Raw genomic sequence first — 18,332 nt, 5'->3', positions numbered from 1 at the left:
TAAAAAAAATAAACGTGACCCCAAACTTTTGAACAGTAGTATATTATATATTATATACAATTTTTATTAAACCTTAAGCAACTATTATTATTATTAGTAGTAGTATTGTTGTTTTTATTATTATTATTATTGTTTTTATTATTATTAGTAGTAGTAGTAGTATTGTTGTTTTTATTATTATTATTGTTTTTATTATTATTAGTAGTAGTAGTATTGTTGTTTTTATTATTATTGTTGTCGTTTTTATTATTATTATTGTTGTTGTTGTTGTTGTTGATTGCCCATACCACTAATATTTATGACATATCCCATGTCCATGTCCACCATTATTAAGACCCAAGACATTTATAGTAGGTGTGTTAACATTTTGTCTTTTTTTTCTCCTTTGATGCTAATTTGCACCGGGTGTGGTAAAGCCTTATGTGTATCATTGCAACAAATCTGTAAATGTGTTTAGATCATGATTTCACCACCCACTGATGTTTTTACGCAGTGTCACAAATCTTATTACTGGATGAAAAAGAAAAAAAAATGACGTTTATATGGTAATAGAGGTGGCTCATAAAGGATAAAAGCTTTTTAATCAACGCCCATCAACACGCTTTTAAAGGAGTTCTTAAACAGAAGAAAACATTTAGTCTTTTCGCTGACGAACTTGCTGGTTATCGTCTTAAGCTTGTATTGTCATCATGAGCTATAGCATCAAGCAGAATAATTCACTCGCTGGAAAATTTAAAGGCAACCATCATGGTAACCTCTCTCCAAGGATTGCTGGTCTCATTTCTGCCATCCAACCTCAAGGTTTCAAAAAGGTCAATCATGAAACCCCGAAGAAACCTATTATCGTCCAAAAAGCATCCGAGAGCAAAGCGACCTCGGTTGTCAAGCACCACTCTTTTAGCCACGGATCTGTCTACAGTCGAGTACATGTGAACTTTGGGAAATACAATGACCAGAAAAAGCATGGCCTGCTCACTGCCAACGAAAAGGAAACCATGCAAAAACTGAATGACCGCTTGGCCTCTTACCTGGAGAAGGTCCGCTCGCTGGAGCAGGAGAATGCCCGGCTGGAGAAGAAGATCCGAGAGTGGTGCGACACACATCGCCCACAGATGTTGCCCGATTTCAGCCATTATTTCGCAACTATTGAAGAGCTCCAAACTAAGGTAAAACAAATGAACAAGACAAAATGATTGGTTAGACTAATCATAAATCGATCGTTTACGTGCTTTTATAATATTGAAATTATATTGAAACAAAATATATAAATGTGTACAGAAGTAAAAAAGTATTCTTAAGCCAATAAAAATTCTATTTAGCTTTAAGCAAAAAATAATACTATAGTTTATCTGACCTTGAGTCAATACAATAGAAGCATTAAAAAAAGAACTGATTATATATAGATTTTATTTTCAGTTTGTTCTTGTATATAAGTAGCATAGAAAATGTCTTAATATTATATTAAACCTATTTTATCGGCAGATCTGGGGGTCTCTATTGTGTGTGGTCATGTGATTGCTTTGTATATAGTTGGATAAAATAAATGTACTAGAATGGTAATAAAAAACAGATATAAAGAATGTATAGAAACATTAAAAATGAATTAAGAATAAATAAATACTTGTTTTGAAGCATACATTTATGTAATAATGGTAAAGGATTATTTAATATGAAAAAATAATAAAATGATGCGGCTTAATAGATAACGATGTAATATGACAGTTTTTACTATATTAGCATTATGTTAATCATGCCTCATGTTAAACTCTGGCAGGTTTGGGTACTTTGAGGATCTGTCGGCTAGTCCTGGAGTGGATTTAGATTCAGAGTCCTGGGTGCTTCCAGTATTTTTGTACCCGCTCTAAATTGTGGCCCCAAAACAAGCATCCTTTTTGGTGTCACAATATGTACACCACATTTCAAAATCATTAAACCCAATAAAATGTATTATTCATTTCTTTAGGTATTGGTAGCAACCTCAGAGAACACACGGATCGCACGTAGAGTTGATAATGCTCACCTGGCTGCAGGTGATTTCCGAAACAAGTAAGTACTTCACCCTTCAGTAGGTAGAAAGAAAATGGCAGATCCGTAAATACAGCAGGGAATAGTTTATTAGAGTGGAGCTAAAAATATCTGTTAACTAGGTGGATACAAGATACTATTGAACCCTTTTGTTGGCAACTGTGTAGATTGGCTGGTTTAGTGAGGTGGCACCCCTATTGGGTAATTAGGCTTTAAGCGGTGCCTCTGCTCAATGGGGTGGTTACAATGGAGATAAATGATCTCCCCAACCACTGGACTGGGAGCTGTACATCATTAAGAAAAGAAGCACCAGAATATGACATCATATCCCAAACGTCCAAGAATAAAGATGGTGACTTCGGATACTGTGGGAACTTGTTGCCTTTTACCACCAATCTATGGTCAGCATAATGCAAGGCCTGCTAGGCTTGTTGTCGCATTCCTTTTATTACCACAGTCAATAATTTCCCCATGTAAGAGGAGAAGGATGACCCCATGGCTTAACAATGCTAACAAATAACCAATAAAGACCACAGCTAATGACCTGCCGGTCTTCATCAGGGGACATATTGGATTTCTGCTGTGCTAGGAAGGAGCAAGGACCTTTTTTTGAGAAGTGTGCTCTAGTAAATAGAGTTATCGCTTTCCTCATTGTTGTTTGTTTGTTGTCCATTTGTCTATTTGAAGGTGTCAAATGGAACAACGGCTGAGAAACGATGTTGAATTTGATGTAAAGAACTTGCGCAGTGAACTTCAAGATCTCCAAATAGAAGTTCAGCTTCTGGACAACCAGAATCAGAACTATCAGCAAGATTTGCTAAGCATGAAGAAAAACAACGAGGATGTAATGTATAGAGTCAAGAAAACTTGGCATTAACACTAACACTATGTCATTAAGGGGCAGTTATATTGAATGCATCCTCAATGTATATATAATGGAGCAAAAAGTGTCTTAAATTTACCCTTTAAAGTCTTTACTGACTGGTCGTAGGTGATACCTGTTACAGGGCTAACATAGAAAATGATGCAGCCACATATGCTTTTGGAACCCTTAGATGTCTCTTCATCAGATGAAGTGGAAGAAGAAACTTCCGAACTTCTAATTGCTCATGCTGCAAATCGTTTTTCTCTGTTGGCCCAATAAAAGGTATCACCTTCAACTAAAGACGCCATCTTCACCTGGACTAATACAGTTGTATCCATTTCCCTTTTCTGCTGGCCACTGAGTTAAAACACAAGGACAGGCTTAGCTTATTTGATAATGTTCCCTATCCATCGAGTTAAATTGTATAATAGTGCAAGTATCGCCAGTCTAGTCTTCTTTGTTGAAAAAGAAAATCCAACAAAGAACTAGTGGAACGAGCCGCCATTTAAAGAAATGTAACAGAAATATATACAATTGATAATATATATTATTTTTGCATGTGTTCTGAAGATGGTAAATAGTCTACGGAGCCAGCTTGGGGCCAGAGTCACCGTGGAAGTGAAAGTACCTCCATCAATGGATCTAAATAAACTTTTGTCCGACATTCGAGAACAATATGAAGAACTGATGGAGAACAACAAAATAGAAGCCGAGAAATGGTTCATCGAGAAGGTTTGCCTGTCTTTAATGTAATTGTTATTTAAAGAGTTTCAAGCCAATTGAATTGACACATAGTAAAATGAATCTAGAGATCCCCCCTCTTAAATATTGATGATCCATTTAAATTCAAAAGTTGTTGAGTACGATAAATTATTGGACACCTTGAACACCTAATATTTCTGTTCTGTAACTAAATCTGACACCAAATGCAGAGCACAGGGTCCATCTAGTTATCCCTTTTCTATAACAACTATCAAGAATAAACCTTTATAGCGAATCCATTAAGCAAGTACATTAAGGGTGGGGAAAATTAACTTTATTATTATTATTTATTTATATAGCGCCATCAAATTCTGTATTCTGTACAATGGGTAGACAAGACATTACAAGTAGTATGTAACAGAAACAACAGGTGAGGAGGGCCTTGCTCGAAGGAGCTTACAATCTATCTTTTTCTATTCTTTCTTCATCTTTAGAGCGCTGAACTTAAAAAGCAGTCAGATGGCTCGCCAGAAGAACTGCCATCATTGAAAAGTGAGATGATTGAACTGAAGCGGATAGTCCAAACCATGGAAATAGACAAGCAGAGTCAACTAAGCATGGTACATCTTCAAACATAACCTAACCATGACCTAACTCTATGTGCTCAAGGTGACCTCTACCATTTAAGTGACCTAATTAGCTGCCTTGAGGCCGAGCCGTTGGGGCACCATTGACAAGTTCTCCTTTATGTGACCAAACAAGTGAATTCAGGAGAAGGGACAGAGACTTTCCAAAATAAGTTATAGCACCAACCTTGCATGTGCTAAAAATAGTACAATAATATTAGGTCTATATGTAATAAAATTATAATTCCTTTGATAGGAAAAAAAATCAACCACCAGGATGCGTTAAAAAAAGCCGAGCTACAAGTATTCCATATTCTCAGTTACTTGAACACAGGCGGTGGGGAGCTTTCTCAAGGAAGCTTACAGATCTGGGTAGAGACCAGCAGAAATGATGGCAACAATTCAGTTTACTTTACCATTCCTTCTATATATGATTGCAGAATTCAGCACTGGAAAGCACTTTGACAGAGAAAGAAGCCAGTTACAGCTCCCAGCTGTCCCAGTTACAAGCCATGATTCACGAAGTGGAGGCTAAGCTTTCACAGATAAGAGACAAGCAGAGGCAACAGGGCTACGACCATGAGGTTCTAATGGATGTCACAATGCATCTGGAGAGAGAAATCACCACTTACCGGCGTCTTCTCGATGAACAGGACATCCAGTAAGTAAATACCAGCCGTCACTAGGAAACTGTTAAGACTACTGAAAAAAATATTTACCACTTAAAAGAAATCAAATCGATGTTAAAGTAAGTGAGCAGCCACAAGTGTAGATTGTCAACCCATGTTAGTTGCACCTTTTGTGTTAATTGTGGGTTTCTTCAGCATTTTCTGCATTGCAGGAGTTGTCCCCATCTAGGAAGGTTGTTGGATGAAAGTTGACTTGGCTGGAGTCCTACATGACTCCTGTAGGAATATCCCTATGGGCATGCCCTCATCTTTTGCATTTCAGCCATTAATGGTATTTATGAAGAAACCTTTAGTAAAGGGTTATTATATAAAATAATATATCTAAGACAAAAGCAGTGGTTCAAATAGTATCCTTCTATATCATATAAGTACTTTTACAATAGAGTGTTTACAAAATTGTTTAGTTATATATCATTCAAGGCCGGTCCTAGACTCTAAAAATGTCTCACTATGTAATTATTAAATGAACTGATAAAGCTAAATGTTAATTTGACTACATTTTTTATATCACTCTACAGTGTTCCAAGAGTTCCAGGAGTAGAAGGTAGGCACTGCATTTATAAATAAAATAAATATAAAATTAAATAAAAATAACATTTTATATAAAATATAAAATTATAAATAAAATTTAAAAATAAAGCTGACAATAAAGAATCTTATCCTTCAAATAAAATAAACATATAGTTACAAGACCAATTAAAAAAAACATACACAAAGACGGTTAATTTCTTTTTTTTTTCTACCTCATTTTTACCTGTATTATTATAATGATTATTATTTTAAATAGAAATCATATGCACTGTAAAACATCTGTAACCTCAAAATTAGATGGGGAAATGAAAAAAATATATTTTTTTCCCAAGATCCCATCTCAATATTCATTATTTTTTCTTCTTTTTTTATTGGGTATATGCATACTTTTGTATTTTGCAATAATGTCAAACCTTGTGTGGTTAGAAACTAAAATTGAATAACTAGATTCTTTAAAGATTATTAATGTGACATTATTTTTCCCAGGTCATTCAAAAATAGTGAGAGTTCTCTCCATCACCGAAGAGGTTGAAAGTCGAAAAATCCTGACTCCACGAGACAAATGCTAGGGAACAGAAAAGGGCCTACCACATTCTACCAGTTCTCGTGAAAGAGTTGCTTATACTTACTTGATTGTTTTAGAGGTCTGTGAGGATGTAAGTTTTTTTTGCAGCTGGGGCATCAGTTTCAGGAACAATTTAGCTCTGTTTCTTTTGCTAATTAGCATACCTGGGAACTCTCCGGGTTTGACCCGGAGATTGCCGGTTGAGTGCTGCTCCTCCGGTTCTCCGGGTCAAGACCCAAATCCTCCGGGTCGCAGGAACGGGGTCTTGACACGCCCCACTCCCCGCCTATTTCTCCTTTAAATGGGGGTGTTTCCCGCTGCCCTCAGCGGGAACTCACCTGACGTCAAGGGACCGCCCACCAACTTCAGCAGGACTGCCCGCTGACGTCAGTGTGCAGTCCTGGCCGCATCCCGCAAGGGAAGGCTCCGGGTAGCCGGAGCCCAGAAGTTCCCAGGTATGCTAACTAGTAAATTTTTTATTTATAAGGTGACTTCCTATACTGTAGTGCTAGTACATTTTTCGTCTTGACTTGAATTCACCTCTATATGACTCACTATGTTAAATTATTTACAATTTTATCCAGATTATATAGGTTAGACTGGATACAATTATTTATGACAATATTTAATAATATTTATTGCTCATCTGAATGTTACGGGCTAGGTCAGGGTCAGATGTAATAGACTTTCTTTCTGCAGGACATTCAAAGCTGTCCTAATTCTCAATTTTTACAGAATATTAGAGACAAGCCCACACAATGAGTCCAATAGCCAATAGCTCTGCCCAATAGCATGAAATTAGCCCAGAATTAGCGCAAAGTAGGACTTTGTGTTCATGTGTTCTGAGTTGAGTTTCTACCAATGTATATGAAATAAACTCCTTGATGTCACAACATGAGACATTTCAGGAAATGCAGACCGAAGGAGGCAAAAAGCCAGCTTTTTTTGTGATATCCCCTGAGGAAGCGTTTTTCAATACTTCACTTAAACTGTGTTCTGTAGGCATAGGGGTGGCGAGATGGCAAGAAACCTAGCAAGGGGTAGGGGGGAGGGAGCTGAGATCTAGAAGGAGGTCAAGATAGGGAAGAGAGAGCTTATATAAAAAAAGGAGAGGTAGAAAAAAATTATAATGGAGGGCAAAATTAGAAATTCAATGGGCCTTAAACAATGACAATACTACTACATGAAACAACACAGAGAACAGATGAGTTAACGATTGTTGATTTATTTTAGCAGGTTCAAGAACACATGGCAAGGGGCTATTCACTAAATTGGAAGTTGGTAGGACAGTTGGCAAGAGAGTTTAGAATACATTATGAAGGCCTAACCTCAGTGAACTTCTACTGCAGGAAGGCTGCATAAAGTATAGTCAAGTATGTGAAATTTCTCCAGTGTCTCCTCACTCATTGAATGACGCATCATAAAGAGCCAGCTCAGTCCTTGCTTCACACCTTGTCAGTGTTGGCCCTTCATAACAACTCTACTGCCAACACTCACTTTTAAATAAACACATTTACAAAATAAAAAGCAAAACACACACATAAGATGTCTTGTTGGTGTTACTTCTTATGTTGACCTCTGACCATGATGTGTTTAGCATCTTTAAAACGACCCAAATAAACATCTAGCTTGTAGCTCAATGGCTTCCCATTCCGATCTCTTACTCCATTCTGCACTTCCTGCAGTCATCTCAGCTGGCACTCCAGTGTCTCTGATTGAAATGCTGATTCCATGAGTAAGCACTTCCTCCCTGCATTCACTCAATGTCAGCTAGAACTGCTGGAGGCTTCTTATCATATGTTACAAATTTGAAAGGAAAAGGGAAGGTGAACTGTGATATAGAAAGGGAAGCTAACGTAATATGACGGGAACGGTTATCGCACCAAAGAGAGTGTAAGTGGATCTCGCACAGAGGAAACTGAGAAATAGTGATATTAGGAGCCCGTTATGAGGAACCCATTGCAGGTTCAGAATATGTATTAGCCTGCAATCTCCCGACCCCTTTTTACACATTATTTCTCATGGAATACACCAGTCAGTCGCTCTTAATAGCAGATCCGATTCCAAACTTTTTTTTCCTATCAGTCTTTCTCCTCTTTGATGTTTCCTTTCGCCAAATGTTTCTTAATTTTAGGTGAAGGACAGTTGGTTGTGCCAAAAAAGGGAGAGTGGGAGATTTTCATAAAATATACTCTGGAAAATGTCACCATAGCCTCTGATATTATGTATGCAATTATTATGAAATAAATTGCTTTCCTGTTCCCACGAACCGTTTCAATGTTTAAGTGCTTTGATTATTGGGTATGTGATTATTTCCATCATCATAGGTGTAAAGGCTACATCACAGCCACGGTAATGGCTTCAAAGAGGGAAACCCTGTGTCATTCAGTTTTGGTGTTCTCTTGACTCCAGCCTTTGAAACATGTATAGATTTTATAGGTACCAGTCCCACAGGCTAATGGACCTTAAAGGCGTAACTTTACACATAACATTCACCCCCATCTCAAGATCAACAATCACAGCTATAGTGTACTTTTATAATCAGATGTTAATAGTTAATTGGGTGCCAAGTGTCAGGACCAGCAACATAACTGTTAGGCACACAACAGACAGAAAAGCAGGACTGGAATCGAAGAATAAAGGGGAACTGTAGCGAGGACAGAGGAACTGTAGCGATGACAGGGGAACTGTAGCAAGGACAGGGGAACTCAGAATGGCAGGGCACACGGCTTGGAAGCCCTCAGGCAGGGCACATGACTTGGAAGCCCTCAGGCAGGGCACACGGCTTGGAAACGGCTTGTCAGGTAGGTAAGTCTGGGACACACCGGGGTCTGGTACACAAATCTGGATCATGAACGTAGCCAAGGTCATATACAGGAGATCAGAATGAAGTACAGGAAACCAAGCCAAACAATGCCCAAGGCCCAGACTGAAGGGCAGAGCAGATATAAAAGGGTAGGGCTAAACTCAGGTAACGGGGCCCAGCTGTCCCAAGTAATTAGAAAGGGGTGCTCCTGAGAAGGAAGGGTGGCCACTAGTGGCTGCAGGTAGACATGACAACAAATAATTATCACATAGTCCAGGCTGGTAGGGTGTTACCCTGACACCAGGTTTGGGTATTTCTCCGTCTAGGCTCAAAAAAAGTGAAAGGAGTCACAAATAACAAAAAAATTCTTAAAACTGACCTGTGGGGACCAACAAGGCAAATCTTCCAAGGAACACAGTTTTGGATGTGTAGGGGCTCATTAACTAAGCCAAAAGGTTAATTGTACCCAGGTGGTTTTATATCACTTTTCAATTGCAATCTATCCAAGGATTGCTATTCAATTACTTGAACTCCCACCAAATTCATGTCTGGCAATGTCCCGTTTCAGTGTGTCTTGTAAAAAATGTGTAATGTCATGGGGTATTTACCCGAAGCAATAAAGTGAATGTCCTGTATGAAAAAATGTGTTGGTACTTTCTGAAATATGATAAATCTTTTAGAAAATCAGAGTAATGTTTTAAAAAATCCAGTTAAACAAGCAGGACAGGCATTTGATGAGACAGAAAGAGTTTATTGAATACTTAGGCACACTAAACAAAATACAAACTTAATTTGTCAGGAGAAGAGATACAGGAATGGTCCACTAAACCAGGAGAAAGAACACAAGAGATTGAAAACGTTCTGATCTCCTTCATTCTTATAGAGATATGGTTTTATATTTCCTCTTTTCTGAGCCTTTTCACTTTAGCATTTCATAGAGTGGTGGTGAGATCCTGAAAGAGACAAAAAAATAGGTTTTCTTGTTGCTGATCATTTTCTGATCTAGCTTTATAAGAGAAGAACTAATTACAGTGATTAAGAAAATGTATATTATTTAGACTGAAGGGAATTTTTGGATGTCTTTTAGTTTCCAAATCATTTAACATTTACGTCATCATAACGGTGACATTTCTCTATACGTAAAAGTTTGAAATAAACTCATCTTCCACTAGAAAAAGCAATGTTGTAATGTAGTTGGGTTCTTTAGGAACAATTATCAAGCTAGCTGTTTTTGGTATGGAAGTATTGCATTTTGTTTTCTGTTTTATAGAATAGAAAGACGTTGAGCTTACCATCTTTTCCACTTGAGAACTGATGTCCTGAAACACTGAAATGATACAAGTTTTTTAGAGTTATACATTTTAATTTTTCATTTAATTCATTTAAAGCTAATTAACAATATCATTAAAAGACTCAGGGGTATTCATTATAAAATCAGACAATAATAATAATAATAATAATAATTATTATTATTATTATTAAGCCTGTCTCTTATCTTTAGTTTGGAAACTAACTATCCATATCACGTACTTGGAACCCTTTTACCACTACCCTTCATAGAAAGTATTCCAATCGAATACAAATATTTTTTCTCCTGATCGTGTTTTTAAGTTTCTAGTGTTCAAAAATGATAAAAAAAATATAACTGAAATATTATTAAGCCTTCAACAAGAGCAAGCATGACAACAGATCTTTGTTACTAAGAAGCTCATTTTCGTTATCTAGATAAGGAATGATGATTTACATACTGGATATCATGGCCATCAATGAGACGTTTGTAAGTAGCAATTTCCATTTCCAGGTGGGTTTTCTGGTCCATGAGGATTTTGTACTCGTGGATCTGGTGTTCCAGGTCAGAACGGACCTGTGACAACTGGTATTCAACATTGTTGATCAGACCTTGCAACTGGGAGAGCTGGGAGCTGTAAGTGGCTTCGGTCTCTGCCAAGGTGCCCTCAAGAGCGGATTTCTTCAATACAACAGACAACAATGATAAATGAGTCAGCTAGTATAGTAACAAATGATTGTTTGTTTCATTATTTCTTTAATACATACCATACTCTGCTGACTCTGCAACTCTATTTCCAAAGTTTGGACATTGCGCCTCAGCTCAATGACTTCTGTTTGAACTGACTGTAGTTGCGCAGAACCTGAAAGGACTTCACGGTTCAGCTCTTCACTCTATTAAAATTGGTGTATAAAATAGCTGTATTTTAGTTCACTGTTGTTGTTATTCCATAGGTTAAACAATTAGTGAAAGATGATGAGTGAAGTAAGTACCCTTTGAAGGAACATGCTCTCAACCTCCCTCAGGTTCCTATCCATAAGGTTTTCGTACTGCTGTCTGATCTCAGACAAGGCTCTGTTTAGATCTACAGAAGGAGCAGCGTCCACTTCCACATTGATTCTGGCACCCAACTGAGCACACAGAGAGTTCACCTCCTATATGCAAGAGAAACAACGGGCTGTTAAGGAATTGTTGGCCTAGAACATTTAGATTAGTTTTATGCATCGTCACAGTCTAAGAAAGAAAGATGTTATGATACGCTATGATGTCATGAGTGTCATATGTAGGGGTAAACTGAGACACAGAGGTGACCATATTTTTTGCCATGCCTTACTCAACAATATTGGAATTTCTTTCCAAAACCACCTATCCTCAGTTTTTCCTACCACTCATAACATCTTCTCCTTTATTCTTTCAACTTGATACCTTTAGAGCTCTTCAATGGAACTAAAGAATAAAGGAGATGGTCTTGAATATATTACCTCCTCATGATTCCTCCTCATCTGCTGCAGTTCTTCTTGAAGGTTTTGAACCTGTGACTCAAGGTCACAAATCTCCGCTTTCAGTCCCTCTAGAACTCTGCGTAAACCATTCACATCTGCCTCTACGCTGTTCCTCAGCCGGAGTTCTATCTCGTATCTGTAGCAAAAGATGGAGGAAATATTACAAATTCATAAACCACAAATTGACTTTCCCAAAATTAGGGTACATTACTTTGGATATAAAAATAAGGTAACTGATGACACCAAATAATAACTTTAACATCTAGGCAGGTCGATTCTCAAAATTCAGCCTGCCAGGTAAATTAATGGGTTAATCCATCCAGCCAACTTGACCTTTAATGAATGAACCAATTAGTTATCATGTACAACTAACAAACCAATTAGTTAGCCTCTGGCATTCCATTGTCATCGCATTTTATCATAATATTCATATATTACTGTAGTAATTATGTAGAAGTTTACAGTAGAAAACCACCATTCAACTCATCTAATCTCCCCGTTTTTACTGCTTTAAAAACCTCAGACCTTATGTGGTCCTTGGTTTATCAGGATAGTCATATGCCTATCCCATGCCTGTTTAAATGACCTCACTGTAACATCTACCACTTCTGCTAGAAGGTAGTTCCACCTCTTCTTCTTACTTATTTCTGAAGTCATCAGCGGCCAGTCTGGCGTTGTCTATCTGTAGAACAATTCTTGCATTTTCCACAGCAGCTGCAGATATCTGTACAATGAGTAAAACACAAACACTTCTTAAAATACACATTTTTGTTGAATGGTTCCATAAAATAATTGTTATTCCCTTTGAAAAATGGTGTATTTGGAAATTACAGTATTAAATGTTAGAATACCATTTTCTATATAATTACTCTTCTCTAAATGATTAGCAATTGGATTACCTGAGAACGATCAGGTTTTTATCAATAATTCTTAAAATGCAAATAGTTATCGACAAAAGATTAAATGATGCCAAATGTTTGCATTTAATATTACCTGACTCTGAAGATCTTGGATAGTCCTGAAGAAATGGCTGAAGTCAGGAAAAGTACTGGGTTGATGGTTTTCATACCACTCCCGGATATTTCTCTCCAGCTGGTTATTTTCTTGCTCTAGGGAGTGGACCTTCTCCAGGTAGGAAGCCAGACGATTATTCAAATGCTGCATGGTTTCCTTCTCATTGATACTGAACATACCATCTTTCTTCCAACCCCCGTGGCTCACAACACTGCCAAGGTGGCTTCCATGACCATTGTGCATGCTTCCAGAGCTACATCCATGACTAAGAGTAGAGTGTTTAGAGACAGAGATGCCTTTTCCACCTGATCCACCATGAACACTTGGGGCTCTGAAATGACCTCCATGGTGAGAAATGTGAGCGCTTCCATGGTGTTCTAAGTGGAATGCCCCAAGAAGAGAAAGGTGGGATCCTCCACCGTGGACTTTATGGGAACCCCCATGACTGAGCTTGTGAGATCCTTCATGACGGACTGAAGACACATGACTTGAGATCTTGGAAGAATGGCTAGCATGGCCGCTTCCCTTGAGAGATCCAGCGGTTGACTTAATACAGTGGCTCATGTTTAAGGAAATAAAGGATGCAGGTGAGCTCACTAGTTGAAGCATAGACGGAATTCGGTCGATGTGCTGATGTTTCCTTGCATCTGCTTTTATACAAAATTCAAGGGGCGTTACATACAACAAAGCAATTTTATGGGGCATTCACAAGCATCTTTTTGCAATTTAATTTTGTCATTACTGTGCTTGATATAAAAGACATTTGTTGATTCCATAGGAGAGATCACAGAAGGGAGCGATGTGTTAGAAATTTATTGCAATGAAGCATAACATACTAACAGACTAATTCACCACACCTTAACAGCATTGAAATGTAGCATCATAGAAGTATTAAAGCCGACGTGTATTCATCTAAGTATTTAAAATGTCATTCTTTTTTCTTTTAGATTTTAACCATTGTTAAAGTATATCAATATATACTATATATAATTATTATAAAGTATAATATTGGTACAGACTTCTTTTTTACTTTTTGAGATATTTAATTGACAGAAAGACATTACTCTCGGAGTTACTTGCAATAACAAAAGGTCCTTCAGAACAGGATAGCTTGAGGAACAGCATGACCAGCTCTCGTTCCCGGATATTATTATACTCAGGGATGAAGTCTAGAGGAGGCTAGAATATGATTAAGAGATGTGGACTTTACAATTATTTATAACAGAGGACAGGCAATCGATTTTCTGCAGTGCCATTCATTTTAATCTTGGTTGAGCCAAGAAGGTTAGTGGTTGTCCTTGATGTATGATAAGTTATAGTGCGGTAGCCCTGGTGTGAGGCACTGGCTCTTATGTGGAAGTTTTATATAGTCCTTTGCAACTAGAAACTGTGTTCTGATCCACCACCTAGTATAGATTTTGGGCTTGTGGACAGAGGGGTAACACATAATCTTGGGGCTCACCTACAAGCTGCATTGAGTGGTCTACCTCTCCTTGTATCTATCCTGTTGTATCTCTATATATATCATTCCACATGTGTGAAAAAAAGAACCCAATAATCTTTAGGTGCTAATTATTGACCAAAATGTCCGGTGATGTGATACAAGCACCTTGTATCTTATTGGTAGAAGATGCCATTGGTACCAATGTCAAAGGACACATTTGTGCACCATTTAGGGGCCCCTAAGCCTTGAAAAATCTATATATCATGAAAACTATAAGATATTTACTTTGACTTGTTATGACAATTTCATGAAATGTGTATTTTGTATGTTTGTCTTAAAATGTATAATTGTCCCAGGTTTTTAGAAAATTAATGAAATGTCATGTCTTTTTTTGTAAAGTTTTTGTGTTACAGCTAAATAGTTCCTTAGTAGGTTGCTATACAGAAGCTATGTTTTTACATTCAAGAATTAAGGAACAGACCAAGCAATAATTGAACTATAAATGTAAGGTCTGTGTTGAGAGGAGGCATAACTGAAATGCACGTTTTTCTTAGTAGAAACGTTTTGTCTGTGTACACAAGTGAATGGACAAACACAAATGCACAAAACGAACAAAAACAATACAAGTTTACATGATACACAAGAAAAGTTTATTTATGAATGCTGAAAAGGCAACCTATTTTCCATAGCGCAAAACTAGGAGATCTGAATCTTGTACACTCAACCCATATATGTATCCAAACAGATTTAGTTAATTTCAAAGTTGGGTCAATGTCTTATTCTCTGATTCTCCTGTTCATATTACTAAATCCGTCTACGCCCATAAAACATACACCTGTATCCCAAAGACCTACTTTAAGTTTAGGTACATTCATTAAAGAATCTGTAGGTTTATACGTTAAAACTGAAAACCGGTAGACAGTAATTACACATATGTTCCTACTTAAATACAGGTGTGTCAGTCAGTGGTGTGAATTCTCCTACTTTAGCAGAGCCATCCCTTTTATATTGAGTTCAGTTTTCCCACCACAGACTCAAAACATAGTAATACCACCTTCTGTTGGTCATATTCAAATTTCCAACATTCTAAGTGACAAAGTCAAGGTAAAGCTGAATTGCTAGTGATAAATTACACCCGAGTTGAAGCATGATACAATTTTAGAACTCCTACGGTATAATAAGAAAGGAGCTGGGTTCAAAAGAAAAAAAGATAGCTAGGAAGTTGCTGGCTAAAGCTTGAAGCGATATAAGATGATGAAGGTCTGAGGACTCTATGAATCGTTATCCGAGCATCTTCTCGGAGCGTCGCTTTCTTTATTTTTCCTGTTCCTGGCTGGAGACTACTTTCCCGAGTTCGGGTTCATGGTGAGAACTCACATGATGTCTTAAGGTGCTAACAGATACTGCAAAGAGAAAGAATACACGATGAGCTTTGGGCAGGGGGCCCTAGCACCATTGGCTCTTCAAGACGCATCACGGATTTGATGGACCCTGAAAAATTGGCATTTGTGATACAAAACTTGGAATAAAATGCTAGAATTCTATTTTTAAGTTCAGGTAAGCATATTCATATTCATGGCCCAAGTAATGTTTAAGGTCCTTGACCTTCCACCTTGAGTCAACGTCCATTAATTTGCCTTAATTATCCATTCCATTCTCTTCGTACTCACCCTCCTTCAAAACTTTGAGTTCACTATCCGGGACACTGTAAAAAAAATAAATGTTACAGTTTATTGTCTAGACACTGACCACAACCTTATTATATGAATTTTACATCTATAAAAGTGGACACTGTACCGTTGAGGTGATTGTATTGAAATTTGATATTTTTACATGAATAAATATTGAACAATGTTCTACCATGATGCCTGATCTACATACTGGAAGTCTTGACTCTCCATCAGGGATTTATAGGTGGCGATCTCCATCTCCAGATGTGTCTTGTGGTCCATTAGAATCTTATATTCGTGAAATTGATACTCAAGATCTGAGCGGATCTGTGTCAGCTGTTCCTCGACGTTGTCTATCATGCATTGCAAGTGTTCAAGCTGAGACCTGAAACTCGCCTCTGTGTCTGCCAAGGTGCATTCAAGGGCTGACTTCTGTAATCAGAAGGTTGAATATGCTTTTGATACACACACAGAACAACATATTAAGAAATAAACATATTGGTAAATTAGTATCAGAAACAAAGAGGCATTACTGGGTAAGCCAGATGAAATAATGCAGAAGACGTTCTAGCGTGTACAACTGGTTTTTATCACCAGTGGGCCAGATTATATTAAATTAATAATATAATCATTTAATTGATTTCCAAATAGTTTCTGCTACAAGTTCCTTGCCACAGTCCATAATCTTCCAAATGCATTTCATGGAGGCCGCCTATTCTGAAAACACAAAGAAACCACATTGGAAGACAACACGTACCATCCTCAGCTGGCTCTGCAATTCGATCTCCAGCGTCTGAATACACCGTTTGAGGTCAATGACATCAGTTTGGACTGTCTGCAGCTGTTCAGAACCAGATGACATCTGACGATTCAGTTCCTCACTCTGTTTCAGCAAAGAGATACATTTTTTTACAAAAAAGTCAAAATCAGTCATTTGTTCACAGTTTACTAATTTGCTTTTGGAAAAAGTAAAGTATATTACCCTGGAAAGAAACAGGCTCTCAACCTCCCTCAGGTTTTTCTCCATCAGATTTTCATACTGCTCTCGGACCTCAGATAGGACCCTGTTTAGATTTACAGATGGAGCGGCTTCCACCTGTACGTTGATCCTGGCTCCCAACTGAGTGCGTAGACAGTTCACTTCCTACATTGATATATAAATAAAATTGGATCAGTGTTTTATGCTCTATGAACATTGACTGTTTAATTATTGTATCCTATAAATTACCTCTTCGTGAGTTTTCTTCATCTGCTGAAGCTCGTTTTGAAGGTTCTCAAGCTCTGCTTGTAGATCACACGCCTCTATATTCAGGCAATCTAGCACTCGTCGCAGACCATTTATATCTGCTTCAACATTGTTCCTCAGTCTCTGCTCCATCTCAAACCTGAAGAGACCAACAATAAACCAATTAGTTTGCCGAACTGAGATACAATAGTTACAGCCAATAGCTTTGTCATCGTTATGGAATAATTATATTTAGCAAAACTTTATCATGATATTTTATATAATGAATTCCACTTGCAGTGTTCATAGTATGTTATTAAAATATTTTCATTACTAATACACATGTATATTCTGTGCCGCAGAATATGATGGCACTAGATAAAACAATAAATAATAATAAGATATATAATCCAATTCCGGACGTACTTGTTTTTGAAGTCATCAGCAGCCAGGCTTGCATTGTCTATCTGGAGAACAATTCTAGCATTTTCAACATTAGCTGCAGAGATCTGTAATAAATATTATGTTAAAGCTCAGTTCTCCTTCTCTGTATTGGATTGGACCAAAACAAAATAAAGATAAAAATATATATTCCCTACTTTAACACACCTTACTCTGGAGTTCCTCGATAATTTTGAAGTAATTTTGGAAGTCAGGCAATACTGCATGCGATTGATTTCCATGCCACTCACAAATCTTGCTCTCCAGGTTAGCATTCTCCTGCTCTAGTGAACGGACCTTCTCCAGGTAGGAAGCCAATCGTTCATTCAACAGTTGCATGGTTTCCTTCTCATTGACACTGAACAGACCATCATTTTTGCAGCCATTGTGTCCTCCAAAATTGAGGTTGTCATAACTATGACCTCCTTGTAAGTTTCTATAATCATACCCATGACCAAAAGTTGACATCTTGGAGTACACACTTGGTTTACCTGATCCGCCATGAGGACTGGTAGAACCATGGTGATGCTTATGAAACCCTCCATGGTACATACTATGGGAACTTCCATGGTGGACTGGTGAGATGTGGCTGGAAACCTTAGTAGAGTGACCATTGCCATAGCTGCTTGCCTTGAAGAGTCCAGATGAAGAGTGATATTGTTTGTATTGGCCTTGATTCATAATGAAAGAAATGCTGCTTCTGGACTTACAGGCTATATAGAAGCTTGAGTAGAAGTGAAGTAAATCTGTCCCTTATTCTGGGTCTTTTTATATAGGTGACATAAGGAAGTGTTGAAGATGTCAGGCCACTTTTGCATGATGACTTAGGCGTTCAATTAATTTCAAAAGCCCCAAATTTGACCTAAAATTTCTCTGTATAGTTTTGAAAACATCACAGAAGGTGGGCACAATTGCAGTCTGTAATAGCATGGAAATGGT

General features: G+C 37.7%; 2 protein-coding genes across 2 annotated transcripts; both read right to left on the bottom strand.

The window, feature by feature from the left end:
• Positions 1 to 10,526: 10,526 nt before the first annotated feature.
• LOC149274364 (keratin, type I cytoskeletal 19-like) lies at positions 10,527 to 13,177 on the bottom strand. The gene is made up of 6 exons (XM_089505600.1): positions 12,593 to 13,177; positions 12,241 to 12,323; positions 11,579 to 11,735; positions 11,090 to 11,251; positions 10,865 to 10,990; positions 10,527 to 10,778 (listed from the first exon to the last, which is right to left on the bottom strand). Exons 1-6 carry the CDS (start codon positions 13,175 to 13,177, stop codon positions 10,527 to 10,529), a joined length of 1,365 nt encoding a protein of 454 aa, XP_089361726.1.
• A 2,518-nt stretch (positions 13,178 to 15,695) lies between these two features.
• LOC149274363 (keratin, type I cuticular Ha6-like) lies at positions 15,696 to 17,861 on the bottom strand. The gene is made up of 7 exons (XM_089505599.1): positions 17,562 to 17,861; positions 17,379 to 17,461; positions 16,956 to 17,112; positions 16,710 to 16,871; positions 16,485 to 16,610; positions 15,939 to 16,159; positions 15,696 to 15,762 (listed from the first exon to the last, which is right to left on the bottom strand). The coding sequence occupies exons 1-7, from the start codon at positions 17,859 to 17,861 to the stop codon at positions 15,696 to 15,698; spliced, it is 1,116 nt and encodes a 371-aa protein (XP_089361725.1).
• Positions 17,862 to 18,332: the final 471 nt, after the last annotated feature.

The sequence above is a fragment of the Sceloporus occidentalis genome, unplaced genomic scaffold, assembly GCF_023333645.1.
Source record: "Sceloporus occidentalis isolate IW3139 unplaced genomic scaffold, rSceOcc1.0.p SCAF_335, whole genome shotgun sequence".
Classification (NCBI taxonomy): Eukaryota; Metazoa; Chordata; class Lepidosauria; order Squamata; family Phrynosomatidae; genus Sceloporus; species Sceloporus occidentalis.
The sequence above is the reverse complement of the archived record's forward strand: the minus strand, read 5'-3'. Positions and strand labels throughout refer to the sequence as shown.